Below are 16372 nucleotides of genomic sequence, written 5' to 3' on the forward strand. Positions count from 1 at the left end.
GGTGGTGGAGATGTACTTTTTTTAAGGCGTTTGACATCCACTCCTCTCCAGTTAGCCCATCTGCAACTTGTCAAGTCTACATGCAATTAACTGTCTCTTATTTACAGCTGCGATGAAAAAAAAGTCAAGGATTCACAAAGTATCTCTCGATTTGTGTCTTCTCCTCTTACATGCTTCCAAAGACTGCTTTATTTTGATTCAAAAAATGCAAAACATCTGCTGTTTGTCCAAATTAACTTAAAATAATTACTTTTAATTTAGATAAAAGATTTATTTGCTTTCAGTTTCAAGGTTTTCATTACTCTGAAGCTCACTAATTTGCCGATGACTAATACATACATAACATGCTGTACAGTTAAATACTTGGACCCACTTCAAGTTGTGATCCAAGGTCAGAGATACATTTTTTGGCAGAACTCCTCAACAAGAATGTACCCCTATGACTTTTTATTCAATTCACAGAGACAGAAGGAAAGATAAAATAGAAAAACCTTACTCTCAAGAAGGGAGGTGGGATGTAGCAAGATAAACACAAGTTTAAAAAGCACTTTGTTCCAATTAATATGATTTAGGATAAGAAACTGCCACTGCTACACAAAAGTTTTATTAAATAGAGAACTAGAAGTTACTAATGTGTTAAGATAAGGATTCCTTTAAAAAGTAACAGCAACAATCATTCACAACTGTGGGCAAACAGATTAATGAAGCCAGATAATCTCACACGTTCTGCAAGACGACGCAGCTGAAATGCAAAAATGGGAAAAATATTTCAGCACTATGCTATCAGCAATTATCTGCTCCAAAGATATAAATAGCAGGACTGAAACAATATGGTATCTTCTCCTACATCATTTGAATCGTATCTGAAAAGCTGTTCTCTCTACAAGCATTTTTCTCTCTCACCAATGAACAGAAATGAAACAAACAAAAAAACCAACTAACCGAACCATCAAAGACATTGTCATAAATATTTTCTGTTCCGCATTTGAGGCAGCAAAACTTGAATCTTTCACAATCCCTATATTTCTCCTCATCAGTGAGCTGAGCTGGGCCACCAACCAAGGCATCATTCTCATCTTTATGGTAATGGTGATGGACTCTGAATTGGGAGGGATCCAGTCCTATTAATAAGAAACAAAAATTTCAAAAGACTAAGAGGTCAACCATGCAAGCAGGCTTATTTTTCATATGCTTGGTGAAGCAGATTCAAAAGAAAGTTACAAAATGTAAATTCAGAAGCTGAAAATCTCTCCTTAGCAAAACTTCCTCTATAAAACATAAATACATTCTACAATTTTTAACCATGAATAAAGGTTCAGGAGACATGAAGAAATCATCTTACTTATCTTCTTACGCAAGATTGCTTTATAAATAAAACAAGCACGCTGCATTATCATGGGAGTATGCAAGAGAACATTTTGTTTCTGAGGAAACCACTCCTAAAGGATAGCTTTATTGTTATTTCCTTCTTAAGTTACATTGAAAATATTTCAATAAAAATGTGCATTGTTATTAAGAAACAGTCTTTAAATCAAAATGGCACCATTAATACCAAAAACAGGGAATAAAAACCCCATTAAAGAAACACGGGTGCACTGCTATTACCAACTCCTTCAAGTCCGTACACAACTGCCAACTCTGATTTCAATGCAGTGGTCGATTTCATTTTGGCTCAGTGGTTAACAGCATGGAGGTTTCAATCTAATGCAGTGGTTAAAATTCAGCAGCAGCATTTAAAACCGCAGCGCAGGAGACAAAGTGCTTTATTTTTGATTGCCAGAACTCAAGATTTTAAACAAATAAATACACAAAAGAGATCCCAGAAATACTGAATCAACCACAAATAAGTAAATAAGCAAGCAAGCACGAAGTTCACTGTTCTAAGAATAAGACTGCCAAAGTAAACTTAATAAAATCCTCAAGTTCTGTCATCCTTTGTCATGTGCAACATTTTAAAAGTCCATGCATCTCATTTACAGGGTTTTTTGTTAACTTTAGGAAAAAAACACATGTTCAGAAAAAAAACCTTAATTGAATGAGCACGTAGGAGAAAACCTTCAGAAAACTATGGCTCACTTTAGTAGTAAAACAAAAAGATCAGAGAAGCACTTTAAAAAATATTTTTAACAGACATTAAGCAAAGTAACAGATTACCAGGTATTAAACCATATCCTGTATAAATTTCAGTTTAAAAAAGTAATCATTCCTATAAGAAATGTAACCAAGATTACAAATAGAAAGTGAAGCTTCACCTTATTATAACTGTACCGTGACACTTAAAGACAATGGTTAGGAGCAATATTCAGTTAAAACTACACAAATATTATTGCACTTATAACATTGTACAACAACAGCTGTGTTATACAGGCAGATTGTCTTTACATAAGAGATTTTATATGTCTGACTTTAATACTACTATTCTGAATTTTTATGTTGCAGTCTTAAAACAAATTCAAGCACAAGGAAAAACTCCATTGCCAAATAAGTTTATTTGGGCCTTGACAGAATATGGGTTTCACTAAAATTTATTCAATCTTCACGATTTTGCCAAAAGAAAAAAATGTCAACGCAGAAAGGTAACAATTCACCTCCAGGAGGCTTCTAAACTTTTAATACAGTTCTCCACTATTCATTTAAAGAAAAAAAGCAAAAGCAAAATACACTAATAGCATGTTTTACACTTTAATACACATGGTATCCCCCAAAAAAGACTGTAGGGTTTTTTTCTGGCTTTTTTTTTTTTTTTTTTAATAGAAGGGTTGGTAATATATATGCAGCACACAGGTAGTAGATAATAAGTTTAGAAAGGGAACTGGAGTTCAGTATTCAGATTTTGCAAAAAATCAAGTATGCAGTAGGTCGGATCTAAGACAGTAATAGTGAAAACAAAAATTCTCAGTTTACTCTGAGTTCAGAAGTGGAATGAAAAACATCATTCCAACTTTCTGATACAGATACCATTACAGTTCAGCTAGAAATCTTTGGTTGCTTCTCAAAACGCAAATATGGAGCAAAGTAGCTCACTAAAAGATAAAAGGAGACAAATTCTGGTTTTCAGACAACTGCAGTTTTCCAACACTGAGTCAAAAACAGTGACCAAGTATTGGTCTTTTTATATTAATTTAACAGAAAAAAAAATTGATTGTGAGAATTTAAATCACACCTATCTCTGAACTTTCTTAGCTGTTTTGGCTGGAAAAAACAACAAAAAAAAATATTGTGCTGAACCAAGCATACATCTAAGTTTTGGTGTGCAAACAGCCACAGTAAAATAAAAGGGACTACAAATCAGGCTTTGAAAGACCATGCCTACCTTAATTATCCTGTGGAATTGGGAACTATTTTATTTATTATCTCCTTTCAGGAATAGTTAGTTGGTTCAGTTAATCCATTTCAGCACCTACCTCGTATCCTCTCGGACCAGGTCACACTGGTCACATAATTTTACTTGGTACACAAAACAGGGGCTAATTGAGTGGTAAAAAAAAAAAAAATAATATCTGGTTTTGGTAATTCTTAAATGAATAGGATAAGACTAATCAGTGAACTTTGAACTCTTTTTTTTTTTAACCCTCATGACATCAAGAAAAAATAAAAATCAAAGCGACTTTGACTTACTCTGACAGGAAAAAGTCTTCAGGGCTATCATTAAATTACCTGCACTGCACGAAAGCTTTATCACCGCACCAAAACGACAAGGGCGGGTGCGGGACAAAGCACTGCAACGTTACAAACGTGCAGAGTGACCAACCGCATGAATGCGGCTAAGTTCGGGCACTTGTTCCTGAATTATTTCAGAGAATTATTAAAATCATTACTAACTGGCAAGCAAAGCGGGTCACTCAAGAACCTGAAAAAACGGTCAGAGATTTTTACCACATGTAGTATTTTAAAAGCAACATTTCTGCGGATCGCTTGTGCCTTTCCTTCCCCCGCGGGCACAGGGGCGCCGTGGGAGCGCCGCGGCCGCCGGGCAGCCGTGCGGGGGCCGGGGCTGTTCCCGGGGGCCGGGGCTGTTCCCGGGGGCCGGGGCTGTTCCCGGGGTCTGTCCCTGAGGGCCGAGCCGGGGCCGTTCCCGGGATGCGGCATTCCAGCCGCAGGTGCTCGGGGCCCGCGGCAGCTCCGCCCGCACCTTTCCCCAGGGACCCCGCGCGGGAGGCCGGGAATCGGCAGCCGGTGCTGCCACCCCGCGGCCGGCGCCGCGCACTGCAGCGGGGCCCGCGGGGCCGGGGCCGCCCGCCCGGCCGGGCTGCTCGTTTGTTCACTCACACCGGTACTGCTGCTTTATTCATTCATCTTAGCGCTGTCTCTTTTACCCATTCTTATTTTCACTCTTTCTTTTATTCATTCCAACGCGCTTTAACGATTCTCAGGTCTGGAGCATCTCAGAACACCCAGCCAAGACCACAAATAGCAAAGTTCACACACTCTAGGGCTAGTTACTGTATTGCCAGGAAGTTTTGTCACGACTTTAATCTTAATTTTCATCACTCTCACTTCACTCCCTAATGTGAGCAAAATAACAAAAAAGTCAAAACCTGAGGTAAATTATTCGTGCCACAAGGAGAGCATCCATCCTGATTTCTGTCTGGAGAGTCTGTCTATGCAGCTGCTACACACTATATTAAAGACACCTAAACGATTCTCTAACAATATTTTTTTTAAAAAGACAATTTAAAAAGCCAATATATTTGGTGTTTCCTTACAAGAAGCAGCTAACACACAGACACTACCTCAAAGCAGGGAGCAGAACTGGGAAGTACTCCTAATGACAAGCCTCATCAGGACCCAGTAATGACTCCCTAAAAGCAGACAGCCTTCCTAAGAAATGCCCAGTGCCAAGCAATCTGCAGAGCACCAATGTGCACATCCCTATGTAAGGCAGCAGAACACCATGATACTGTCTCTTTCAAAACATCATGACACTGTCTTGGACAGCAGTCATCAACTTCCATCATTTGAAGCAAGTAATATTCCATAGTGACAGCTACAGAAGTCCCATGGTTAAAGAACTCTGCTTCCACATATGCTTATTTCTGACAACACACAAATAAGATGTAACTTTTCTTTGAGACAAGAAGCAGTACTTACATATTAACAAAAAACTCTTATTTGAAATACAGTGAGAGAATTGCTGTGCCATACAGTTCTTCCAGTTTAAAAGCCAGATATCTTAAGGATAAAGTAAGGTCTCTTAGATTTAGGAAGATCAGACTTATTCAATGATATAACTGATTAGACTGCAAACTTTATTTAGTTTTACAAACTGAGACAATCCTCATCTTGTCACTGCATTTCCTCTGAAACTTGAAGACAAAGAGAGTGAATGCAGGAGTATGCCCAGGAGGTTCTCGTTTTCAGCAACAATGAACTTCCATCTCTCAAACACTCAGCAGACCTCCTACAATGCTCCAAAACAAAAGGTGGTTTTCAACTCGATTCCATCGCAAATAAATATTATATTGAAGGGGTTCTCTGCAATTTTTAAGTTGCATTATTTGCTCCTGTTCTTCAGTGTCTAATATAATTTTAAATTACTTGCTTTGAGCACAGATAGTACAAAGAACTTTTCAGCACTTTGATGTGAGCCAAGCTTCCCTAGCAGAGTTCAATTTTATCTACTCAGACTAGCAGGGTGACAGGAAACATTGACCTTATAAATATGCATTATTGTAGAGTCTGTTAAACATGCAGCCATGATCTTTTTTCTACAAACACTCTCCCTATAGAGACACACATTCTACATAATACAGTAAATCTGATCAGTGGAGGAAGACACGCATAGTGAGAATGCAACAGGGTTTTTTTTCCATGGCTATGATGCTTACGTATCCTTCAGAAGGGGAAAATGTTCCTTTTTTGCAACAAGGTGGGAAAAACAATGGGAATTAGGATGTAAATAATGATGAAAATCATAAGTAGAAAAGCCCAACTTAGCATCACAGATCAGTAAACAGTTTCTATATTTGCTTGTTTTACCAAGTTGGACTCAAGTATCTTGTACTCTCTATCTTACAAAGGATTTTTGATTTTTATGAAAGAAAACCACTTGACTGTGCCTCCAGTACCATTAAAAAAAACCCTGTAAGATAACTTCAGCTTGCAATGACTAATGTACAGCTCTGATCAAGTGCTGTACATGAAAACCTAAGCAGATCAGAAGTCTTGAAAGAGACCTGACTTTACCCTCAAGCACAATTTAAGCTTTGCCAAGAAAACAAAGCTAGGGAAGGTGATAAAATTTTGACTGTACAGCAAGGTCAAACTGAACACACTTCAGATCTAAGACTGTAATAGATACATACAGGTTTTCAGACTGACAATTGTGGACTATTAATAAACTCTCAGCTGCATGATGCTATTACAGACCATAAAAGAAATCTTCATCTGGAACGTACTACAGTGCAAAAAGCAGCACAGGCACTTGCAAACAGTAGGTGCTATCAAGTAGCACAGAGTTCTTATGATCTGGCTGGTTAATTTAGGTGCCTGAAGGAAGACAGACTTTTCTGAAAATCTAACCTGTTGTGGAGAAAGAGCTCTGAGTTTGAGCTTAACTCTATAAGACTAACAATCTTTGCCAGTAAAAATAAACTAGCTTCAGAAATCGTTCCTGTCTTTTACCCAAATGAAGTACAAGTTTGCTGCCTATTTTAAACCCCTTCAACCTAACGAAGAGTGCTTGACCTTTTCAGTCAGGCATACCACACAGTCGACTCTGACATCAAGGGAAAGTTGGATATCAAGGCCTTGCCACATAATAAACAGGATGATTTGTGTGGTCAGCCTGCATGTGTGGAGCTCTCAAAACATAAGAGCTGCTGAGGACACGTGGAACATCAAATGCCTCCAAGAGACACCTTTGCTGACTCAGAAAAAGCAGAATTTGTGTCTTCAACCCCTTCTCAACAAGTCAGAAATGGAAAGAGCTGCATGTTACAAGGACTGTCTTGGGAGATTAAGATCCTTCATGGCTATCATCCTCCTTCCTGAGAAACAGCAATGCACCTTTCTTACACACATCCTAAGTACAATCTCCAAGCTAATCAGCTGTTACTAAGGGAACTACAGAGATGCAGTTACACAGGTGAAGGGTCCTGAGGCTACCAGGTGATTTTTAACTGGCCAAATCCTGGATTTTGGCCTCCTTTACCTAAACAGAAAATGCTGACAACTAACTCTTCCTTTGAGCACTGCAATATTCTGAACTAAGTAATTTCTGCAGGTAATTTCTGGACTTCTGTAGACACGGGCATAGCATAAACTATTAAACTGACACAGTGCAACTCTCTTAAGAAGTTCTCCTAGAGAAAAGGCAGTCTTGTTAAGAATTTCATAACCAGCAAAATTAATAACTTTTTCATTTCCTTCAGCAATAGTTTTAAAAATAATGAACTACATGAGAGTTATAAATCACATGATTTCTGTTTATCAAGTAGATCAGTCAAGTCTGTTGGTTAATCACTTTTGGGGAGGAAACACTAAAAGGAATACACACACAGAACATAGCATTTTCAAGAACAGAGACTCAATAGAACTGTAAACAAATTCTCAACCTTTCAGTTTTTCTAGGTAAGAAGCCCAGGGAATAGAGAAGAAAGAGGCAATCACAGTTGGGCAGAAAAGTCTCTAATTCTAATTATTAGACATCCTTTTAAAAGGAAAAACAACTCTAACAAGAGCAATTCCCTGTTGCTCGTTTGAATTAAAACTGTTGATTTCATGGATCACTAACATTAGGTTGTTTTTGTTTTTTTTTTTTTCTTGACAGCACTACTTGGTTTTGGGATCACTTAATTCCTCCATATGAAGCAGTTAAAACTGTTACTAAGATTTTATGTTTCTGTTATCCACTAAGTCAGTTCTAGCAATCAAATCTTCACTTACATCCTAGTAAAAATTGGTATTCTTTCATTGTAATTATGACTCTTTTTTCCCCTGGGAAGATGCCAGAGATGCCAGCATTTCTCTCTGGAAAAATATTAGTTCAGATGCACACTCCAGAACTCCTTTAGTAACTTAAGAAAATCTCAAAGACATGCAATAATACTGTCATTTCTGAAAAGCAGATTTTGCAACTCTGTACAATGATTGTAAGAGTAAATTCATGTTAGTGATCACCATCTGAAAAAATATTATTCTGCAGAAGTCATAAATACACTTAGAGTCCACACTGCTTTCCACAGGCTGTATAACACAAGCTATTGTTCAATGTAAAAAGACTGATGTGGGGAAGCATTTCTGTTGAGAAACATACATTAAAACCTCTCACTTTGGATCTTCAAATTCTTCAAATAAACTGAATTTAGAATACTTACCTAACCAGGTTGCAATAAGAACAGAATCAATTCCCTCTATGGGCACACATATTCTAGCAACTACTGGATGTATTTGCTGTGACAGGTAGTACTGATTATCAATTTTAAGATTTTCTTGCTTTTTTAACTGTTCTGGAGCATATGCTCGCTGGCTGGCACTGAGATCTGATCCATCCTAAGGAGATACATACAAAACAAAGTGTGAAAAAAGTCTATACAAAGGATTATGATTCAAATATTATGCATTATTTTAATGCAAAATTGTTACACACTCTTTTGGTTGATTTATTATGCATCCAATACAAATCCAGCAGTAGTAAAAAAACTGCACTGCTGATGCTGGCATCAACTAGCAAGTTCAAGAATGCAAAACCAGCTTGTATTATTGTAGCTACACGTGCAAATCAGTACGAGTAGACAGAGTAAACAGTCCCATCTGTCAATTCTGAAATGCACAATGAAAACACATTGTAACCATCAGCCCAGTTAAAAATACACAGAGGGCATGAATTTTGGATTCACTTTGTACTAAACCAGCATTATCATTTTGCACAACAAGCAAATTCTAAGTCGTGGATATCAAAACTGTATCTGTTTTGCTAGGAAATTTATATTCTTTAATTCGATAAAGAAATGAATAGAATGAATGGTCAGAGAATGGACCAGCGCTCATTGGCATACGAATAAATAACAGAGGCAACAGCATTGATTAGAAAGAGGAAATTCTAAAATATTCAGAAATACTGAAAGAAATGTATGGTGACATTTCAAGCCAAGAGAGAAACACCACTTAGAGGTTAAAATATACATTACATTCTTCTCCAACTTGAAAGAGGAAGATGAGGAGAAAATAATTCAGTTTGGGAAGGCAACAACTAAATTGAAAACAATATATGCGGAGGAATTAAGTATCAGATCTAAGATGACAGTACTCTTGGGAAATGTAATTCATTTAAATCTGTAGAATCGTAATACCACTCCTCAACTGCCCTAGGAAATATCATTTTTAATATATGTCAAAAATTTTACAGCAAAACTTAAAGCAGTATTTTTGCAAGATTCCTTAATAGACAAACCTTTTTTAGGAATGGGGCAGGGTGGGGCGAAGTACCACAACTGTTTGGGTTTTTTTTTTTTTTTTTTGCCAAGTACAATCTCTTTTTTGATTTTTTTTTTAGCAAAATGGAACAAATGAATTAATACACCTTCATTTCTTCATTTAAGACAAGCTACTGGTTTCAATAGGGTCAGCAGCCATGGACTGAAAACCCATCACTAATAAAGACAGACTGCAAGCCATTGGCTCCTCCTACTCCTTTCAGACAACTTAGTATTCAGAACAAAATTAATTTAGGACTATTCAGCTCATCCAGCTGCTTTGCAAAAATAATTACAATGCAACTCCTTCAGCTCCCTTCTTTCAACAAGTATATTCTTCTCTTGTATTGTGCCACTGCTCAGCCGCACCCGTGGCCCAGCTCTCAAAAGTCTTGGCAGCTTTGGGGTGCCAGGCTAAGAACTCTCAATTAAGTCAAATGCAGTATATTTTGGTTTGAAAGTAATGAAGGAGCTGAAATAGTCACATTGTCAAGTTCATCAGCTCGGCCTAAAAGATCCCTTGGTCCATCTAACTCAACCTACACTTCTTTTTTTTTTAATTAACAGAACCAAAGTGGAGTATGTATTTGTAAAATAGTGCTAAGCATTTATAGGATAAACACCTGAAACCAGAAAGTGGCTCCAATTTCCCAGTCTATACATCAGAGGTACCACCAGATCCAGTAACTATGAACTGAATGGACACAGGTTGAGACTGGAAAAAACAATGACACTATTTTAACCAACAACAATCATCTTTCCACTAATGAAAGGTTCTCCACCACCAGAATTTTCTTCTGCTTAAAATGAAGACTAGGCTTTTTCTTTAAATGCCTAGTTCCAAACATGAATTAATTCAAGGAGATTTTACCAGTCACTATATGGAAATAGTTGCTGAGCTAATCACAATGCTCTATAAAACTAAATTTAGTACAGAAAACTAGTTTAAAATGTAAGACTACCTCACCAAAAAGAAATGCCAAAACGTATTTTCCCAGGAGCTGAGCTGGATTTTTTTATCTCAAAACAATACGTAGTATTTAGCTATAAAAAAAGACATTTTTACCTGACAAATGATATATGACACTGTGTCTCCTGCCTTCACCTTTCGGCCTCCATGAGAGTTTATCCACATGGCAACATGCACATGTGGCAAGGCTTTTTTGTCAGGATAATCCTGGGGATCTTTTGTCAATGCCTAAAATATCAAAGGGGAAAACGGAAACATAACTGTGAGAAAAATCTATTACTTCAGTGATGGACAGCTCAGAACTTTAAAAGACAAGATTACATAGCAGCTATCTTCATCCATCTACTATTCACAACTTCATCTGAAACACAAAGTAAGATAAAAAGAAGGTAACAAACATATTTGCCATATAGGAAGTTCTAGGTACCAGTCCTTCAAATTTTAGAAATGTTATTATTAATAAAACAAAAGGATGTTTTTACAATTACTATCTAAAAAAATGCATTAGCATTATGATCATAATGCAATTGTTTTAAAATTAAACTAAATTGAAGATGACAATATTACGCAAAATACAAAAACAGAGCCAGAGATTGCCCTCTTACTCCTGATCCATTAAGGTCATACAGTAAATCTGAATATTATGTAGCTAACAGTATCTAACAAGCTCTGCAGCAAGAGGGTACAACTAAATTTAAATATTTCTGTGTATCTCATACTACTGAAATTCCACTGTGACTTTTTCCTTTAAACAAAATAAAATGCTATATTTAAATATTTATTGTCATCTCAATTCTTAGGAACAACTTCTACACTTGACTTAATAGTTAAATACATTTTTTTCCTGAGGTAGTAAAACAGAGGAACTTTAGGACTTGAAAGTGAACATTTTGCTATATATAGCTTTTACAGGGACACTAAGTGCTCTTAGAAGATTTGCATCAGAACATTCTTTTTTTGAGCCAACCATAAAATTCAGTGATTTCTCCACACTCATATGACAACCTGAAAACATTTCTTAACTGATTAACACAGTCTTACAGAGCAGACAGATGTCCAGCTGGCAAAAGAAACAGATGTCAGATAGACAGTTGACAGATCTCTTCTATTAGAAGCATAAGAGGGGCGTGAAGTTTATTGGTGAAACACCCCCTGCAACAGGAAAGGGGAGTCTCTGAAGCTAAAAATACAGTTTTTATCATTGAGGATTCATTAAAAAAAAGATCAAAACTGCAATGCTGTTGCTAAAACTGCTGTAGACAAAGCAGAGTATTTTACTTCTTGTTGCAGGAAAGTCTTGAATGAGGTCTCAAAACGACTATTAGCTTTTTTATACAGAGCTTTCTAGGGAAATACTGTTAGGGTTTTCTCGAAAACAGAGTATTTGATTACTTTCCATTGCATTCTTCAGTTTATGCATTTCAAGCCTGAAATACAAAGTAATAGCTTAGGAAAGAACTTCTGAAAACATTGTATCATTCTCAAAGTGCAGAACGAGCCTGGTAAACAGCAGGATTGGACAAGACACAAAGGTGTTACTCTGGAGCCTCCAGCCCCAGTAGGGCTTTTTTTCCCCTCAAATTGTAGGATCTTCACAACATGTCCTGAACTATTCAGTACCTAATAAAAATCCTGCTATCTCACAGCATCATAAGGATTAAAAATATTTTTGTCAGCAGTCAATATATTCAGGAACAGTAAAGTTTTTCTGAGACAGAAAAGAGCTGCAAGATCACTTACCTTGTTTATTTCAAACTGATTTGCTGGGATCTGACCACTGACCACATTTTCTCCAATTTCCATAAGTCGCCTTTGAATATTTTCCACAATTATGTCTCGGGGCTGATCAGAAAGAATCTGACCAATTACATAGCTGCAAAAACAGTACAAAAATTAGGAAAAGCTTGGCACGTGCAAAGCCATTACAACAGACACAATCTTCTCTTCCCCTAGATTTTCTCTAGACATTAAAGACCTCGAGGATGAAGTCTGATGAAAAATTTATGGAAATTTACCGGTATATTTTATGTTGTGTTTTATTTATTTACTTATTTTACTAAAAGCAAATTATTGCAAATAGTTCTAAAGCTAATGATTTGGAATGGGTGAGTGCAACTTTCTATTTTCTTCTGCCATATCATTTTTCCATTTATTATTCCATAGCAGGTATCTTAAGATGGGGGAAAAGAGAACATATCAAGTAAGCAAAGTCTTGCCTATTGCTGCAAAATGTGGTTGGAAGATCTGCCAGCTGCAGAAGAGTTAGTCACTAAAGAACACTCTCCAACATTTGTATAGCTTTAATTACTAATACATTCCTAACTTGGAAAAATTTGCTTCTATTATGATGCATCTTTTCTTAGAAAATGCAAGTCTTAAGAACAGTAAGCAAGTGTGTGGTGTATTTTTACAGATGTGAAAGTATTCATTTTTGGATACATTTGGACCACGAGCTGTTTAGGTTTTCAAGAGGCATTACACAATGAGTCAGCACCCAGATGACCACCTCTCCACTCTCTCTAATTTTCTTTCTATGGGGCTAAATGTATTACTTCTACTGAATTAAAGCATTAAAATGCCCTGTGCAACGACAGTTAATAAACAGTTAATCCAGTATCCATCATAATGAAATCTCATGGCAAAAGGAAAGAGAAGCAGTCTTGGGAAAGGGGACCACCTCTTCAGGCTGCACCCAGTGCACTTCCAGCTTCTTCAGAGGGTGCTGAAAGTGCTGAGCACCAGCTTCTTTAGGAAATAAAACATCTGACCTAGAACCTACAACTCCGAATGCTGACAGCATCTATCATATTCACAAGATTTCAGCTCTGATTTATTAAATAATATTTACAACACTGACAACTCAAAAGCATAGCTTCCACAGCAGACACATAACCAGAGAGTGAAATTTGGAGACATTTGGACTTGCATAGGTCTAACCTGTTACCAATGGCAGAAGGTAAAGTTTAAATCTCGTCCAAAAATCAGCTAAGTCCTAACACTGATGTTAGTTACCAACTGTGATCTTCAGGAAACACAGTATCAAATGTTTAGGAAAGTAAGTACAAATGTTTACTGTTTCAAACAGAGCAAAGAAGACAATGCCACAAGGCAACTTACTTTCCAGTCTGTTTAGCAAGATCACACCAGTCTCTCCGGACTATGTCCAGCCCTTTTAGCTCTTGTTTAGTTACGTATTTCCCATCTCCTGTTGGTTCCACACTCAGAGCAGCATATTTCTTCTTCTTTAACAATAGTAAGGACTTAAAAATTCCATCAATATCGATTTCCAACAATTTGTACAGCTTGTTCACTTCACTTTTGATCTGTAAATGTACCAACATTAACAACAAATTAACGATGGAAAAATTCAACTTCCATATCTGAATGCATTGTTCTTAAGTTTTAAAACAAGTTACATTACACACTGTGTATTTGCATATACATTTTAAAGACTGGTCAGATATAATTAATTCATTACACACTAGTAACTACGAGCTACTACTAAAATTAAGGTTCACCCATTGACTTTTTCAGTATCTACAGCTTGGTACATCTAACTCCTTAATAAACTTAAGCAAGGCAGATAAACATGAGACTGAAGTGATCTTGGAGATAACTGACACCAGCTCATTTTACTAGAACAGCTACTCCATCTAACTTCTCATATAAATTAAGCAAACAAGGGATTTCACAGCAGGGATCTACTTACTAGGCAAAGACAAGAGATGGTCACTTAGACAGAAAAGGCAAATAGCCTGATAGAAAAGCTATCTTGCAAAGACACATTTCTTTCTTCCCACTCTCACCCTAAACCATGAAGGGGAGAAAAATTATGACTGCAGACCAGAGCTCAGTGTGTGCATGTTGAGGGAAAACAGGCAAGTTTCTTTTATCCTTCCCCACAATACACCTACCTTTTCTGATTTCCTTGAAAGGAAAAGGTGAGTTTTTTCTACACACAGGCTATGTTTTATGCATATGCAAAAGGTTCAAATGGCACTGATATGTTGTCTTAATAAAGTACCAAGTACTTGTTACCTCTATACTAAGGGAACAGAAGTTCAACAGCTCAAAACAACATGAACCTTCAACAACAAACTTTGGTTCCGGTACACATTTATCCACCTACTGGCTTGGCTGAAAGTTTCCCACTTGCTTTTTTTCTTTTTTCTTCCCTCATATGTTTTTACTTTATGTTCTTCAACAGACTACCTGCATACACCAGGTGTCCTGTTCTATCTTCATATTCTACTCTTTACTTTCTTTCCTCTACAACTGAACTTCCCCTGCTGATTTTCAGTATCCATATTCACTCTTACACTTTTACCACCAACTATGAACTATCCTCATGTCTCACGGAAGTTGGATATGCATTCAAGTTCTTTTGCCATCTAGATACTTCTCACCAAGAACAGGACCTTCAGCATAAAATCTCACTGGTTTCCTATCTAGCTTTGAACTCAGATTACTATTTTAACCAAAATCTTCCTTACAAACTTTCCATTTATGTGTATACATATTTGTGTGTACTTGGTTTTTCTCACTTAGATCTCTGTTCTTCCTATTGCAGGAATTACCATTATTTTGATGTCCCCTGTATATTTCTAAGTTTTGAAGAACATCATTAGGCAAAAATCATTTCGCTACAGGGTTCATATTTTCTGTCTTAAAACAGTCAAACAATTCCTCTGAACATTTTTCTGCAATTTTTACTTTCAATTTTTCTTTTTTACAGCATACTAACCAAGTGCTCAAAACCCAGTAACACTTCAGTACTGAATGCACTGGCAAATGTGATTCATAAGGACACACAGAAAATGAGAAAAAACTTCTGTTAAGTAATGACTGAAAAGGGCATGAATATAAATACTGGAGGGTTAAGGGTGGGAGAGAGCACACGCATTAGATGGGGGAATTCAGAAGGCATGTAAGAGAATTTTCTCCAATAAAGAAACCACAATTAATCTCTTGAAGGAATGCTTCATTGCTGAAGACAATTCATAAATTCACACTTTACATCAGAACAGGGGTACACTCACTAATTGCTCTCACTGTAATTGCTTGCATTAAACCTCTGTGCTTTCCACACAGTCTACATTAAAGCACAAGTACAGTGAAAGCAATGTAAATATTATTCCTCACCTCTGAACAAAAAACTTCGGGGAAGAAATTATTATGCAGTGGAGCAGAGACACTTCTTGAGAGTGTTCCTCATCAAAACAGACAATTCTTTATCTGATTTTTTTAACAGGAATTACTCAAAAAAAGGAAAATGTAAATTATCAAAGTGTTTGCAAAAAAAAAAAAAACTGTCACTTTCTTGAGGAATAAACAAACAAACAGGAAACGTGAAATGAGACAGATATGAATCACTTTTTTCTGCCACAGAAAGAATATTGAAAGCCACATCATCTGCAATTTTGATGCAAGGTTTGATTGTGCTGGTTTACAGAGATAAGTTTATTCACTTTTTATATGTTGTACATGATTTTAATCAAAACATATCCTTCTGTCCTTTTTTTGTTCAATTAAAAAAAAAAAAACCTCAACTGATACATAATACCGAAGTACAATGGATTAAAAAAAGCTTAAGATTTTACTTTCATTAAGCAGCTGACAAGTTCAAACACACATACCTATTCTCTCTGAAAACCTGACTCTAATTCAGAAGTATTTAACCTATTATACTTATCTTGTCAAATTTCATAAAAGTTATTATTATTTAACTATCCTCTGTAATGTTTAGCCATCAAATGGGAGCACGGGGACAAAAAATAAACCAGAATGAAACCACACACACACACAACTGGAGTAAGCTTGAACTTTCTTATACACTACTGTATATACACTAGAAATTATATATAATCTTGCATGTGGCAAACAAAAAACAAAGACTGCTTTCCACCATGCCAGCAGCCCTCCTGCTACTCAGTTATGATATCAAATTATTATCCCATTTTCTGCTCCTGAATGCATCTACTTCTAA

General features: G+C 36.6%; 1 protein-coding gene across 1 annotated transcript in view; it reads right to left on the bottom strand.

Annotated features, from left to right (window-relative positions):
- Positions 1 to 16372, bottom strand: part of POLA1 (DNA polymerase alpha 1, catalytic subunit) — a 183966-nt gene that overhangs the window by 99574 nt on the left and 68020 nt on the right. The window contains 5 exon segments of the mRNA XM_053935948.1: positions 943 to 1121; positions 8319 to 8493; positions 10483 to 10614; positions 12127 to 12259; positions 13504 to 13709. Of these exon segments, the coding sequence (XP_053791923.1) occupies positions 943 to 1121; positions 8319 to 8493; positions 10483 to 10614; positions 12127 to 12259; positions 13504 to 13709 (825 nt within the window).

Source organism: Vidua chalybeata, chromosome 2 (genome assembly GCF_026979565.1).
Source record: "Vidua chalybeata isolate OUT-0048 chromosome 2, bVidCha1 merged haplotype, whole genome shotgun sequence".
NCBI lineage: Eukaryota > Metazoa > Chordata > Aves > Passeriformes > Viduidae > Vidua > Vidua chalybeata.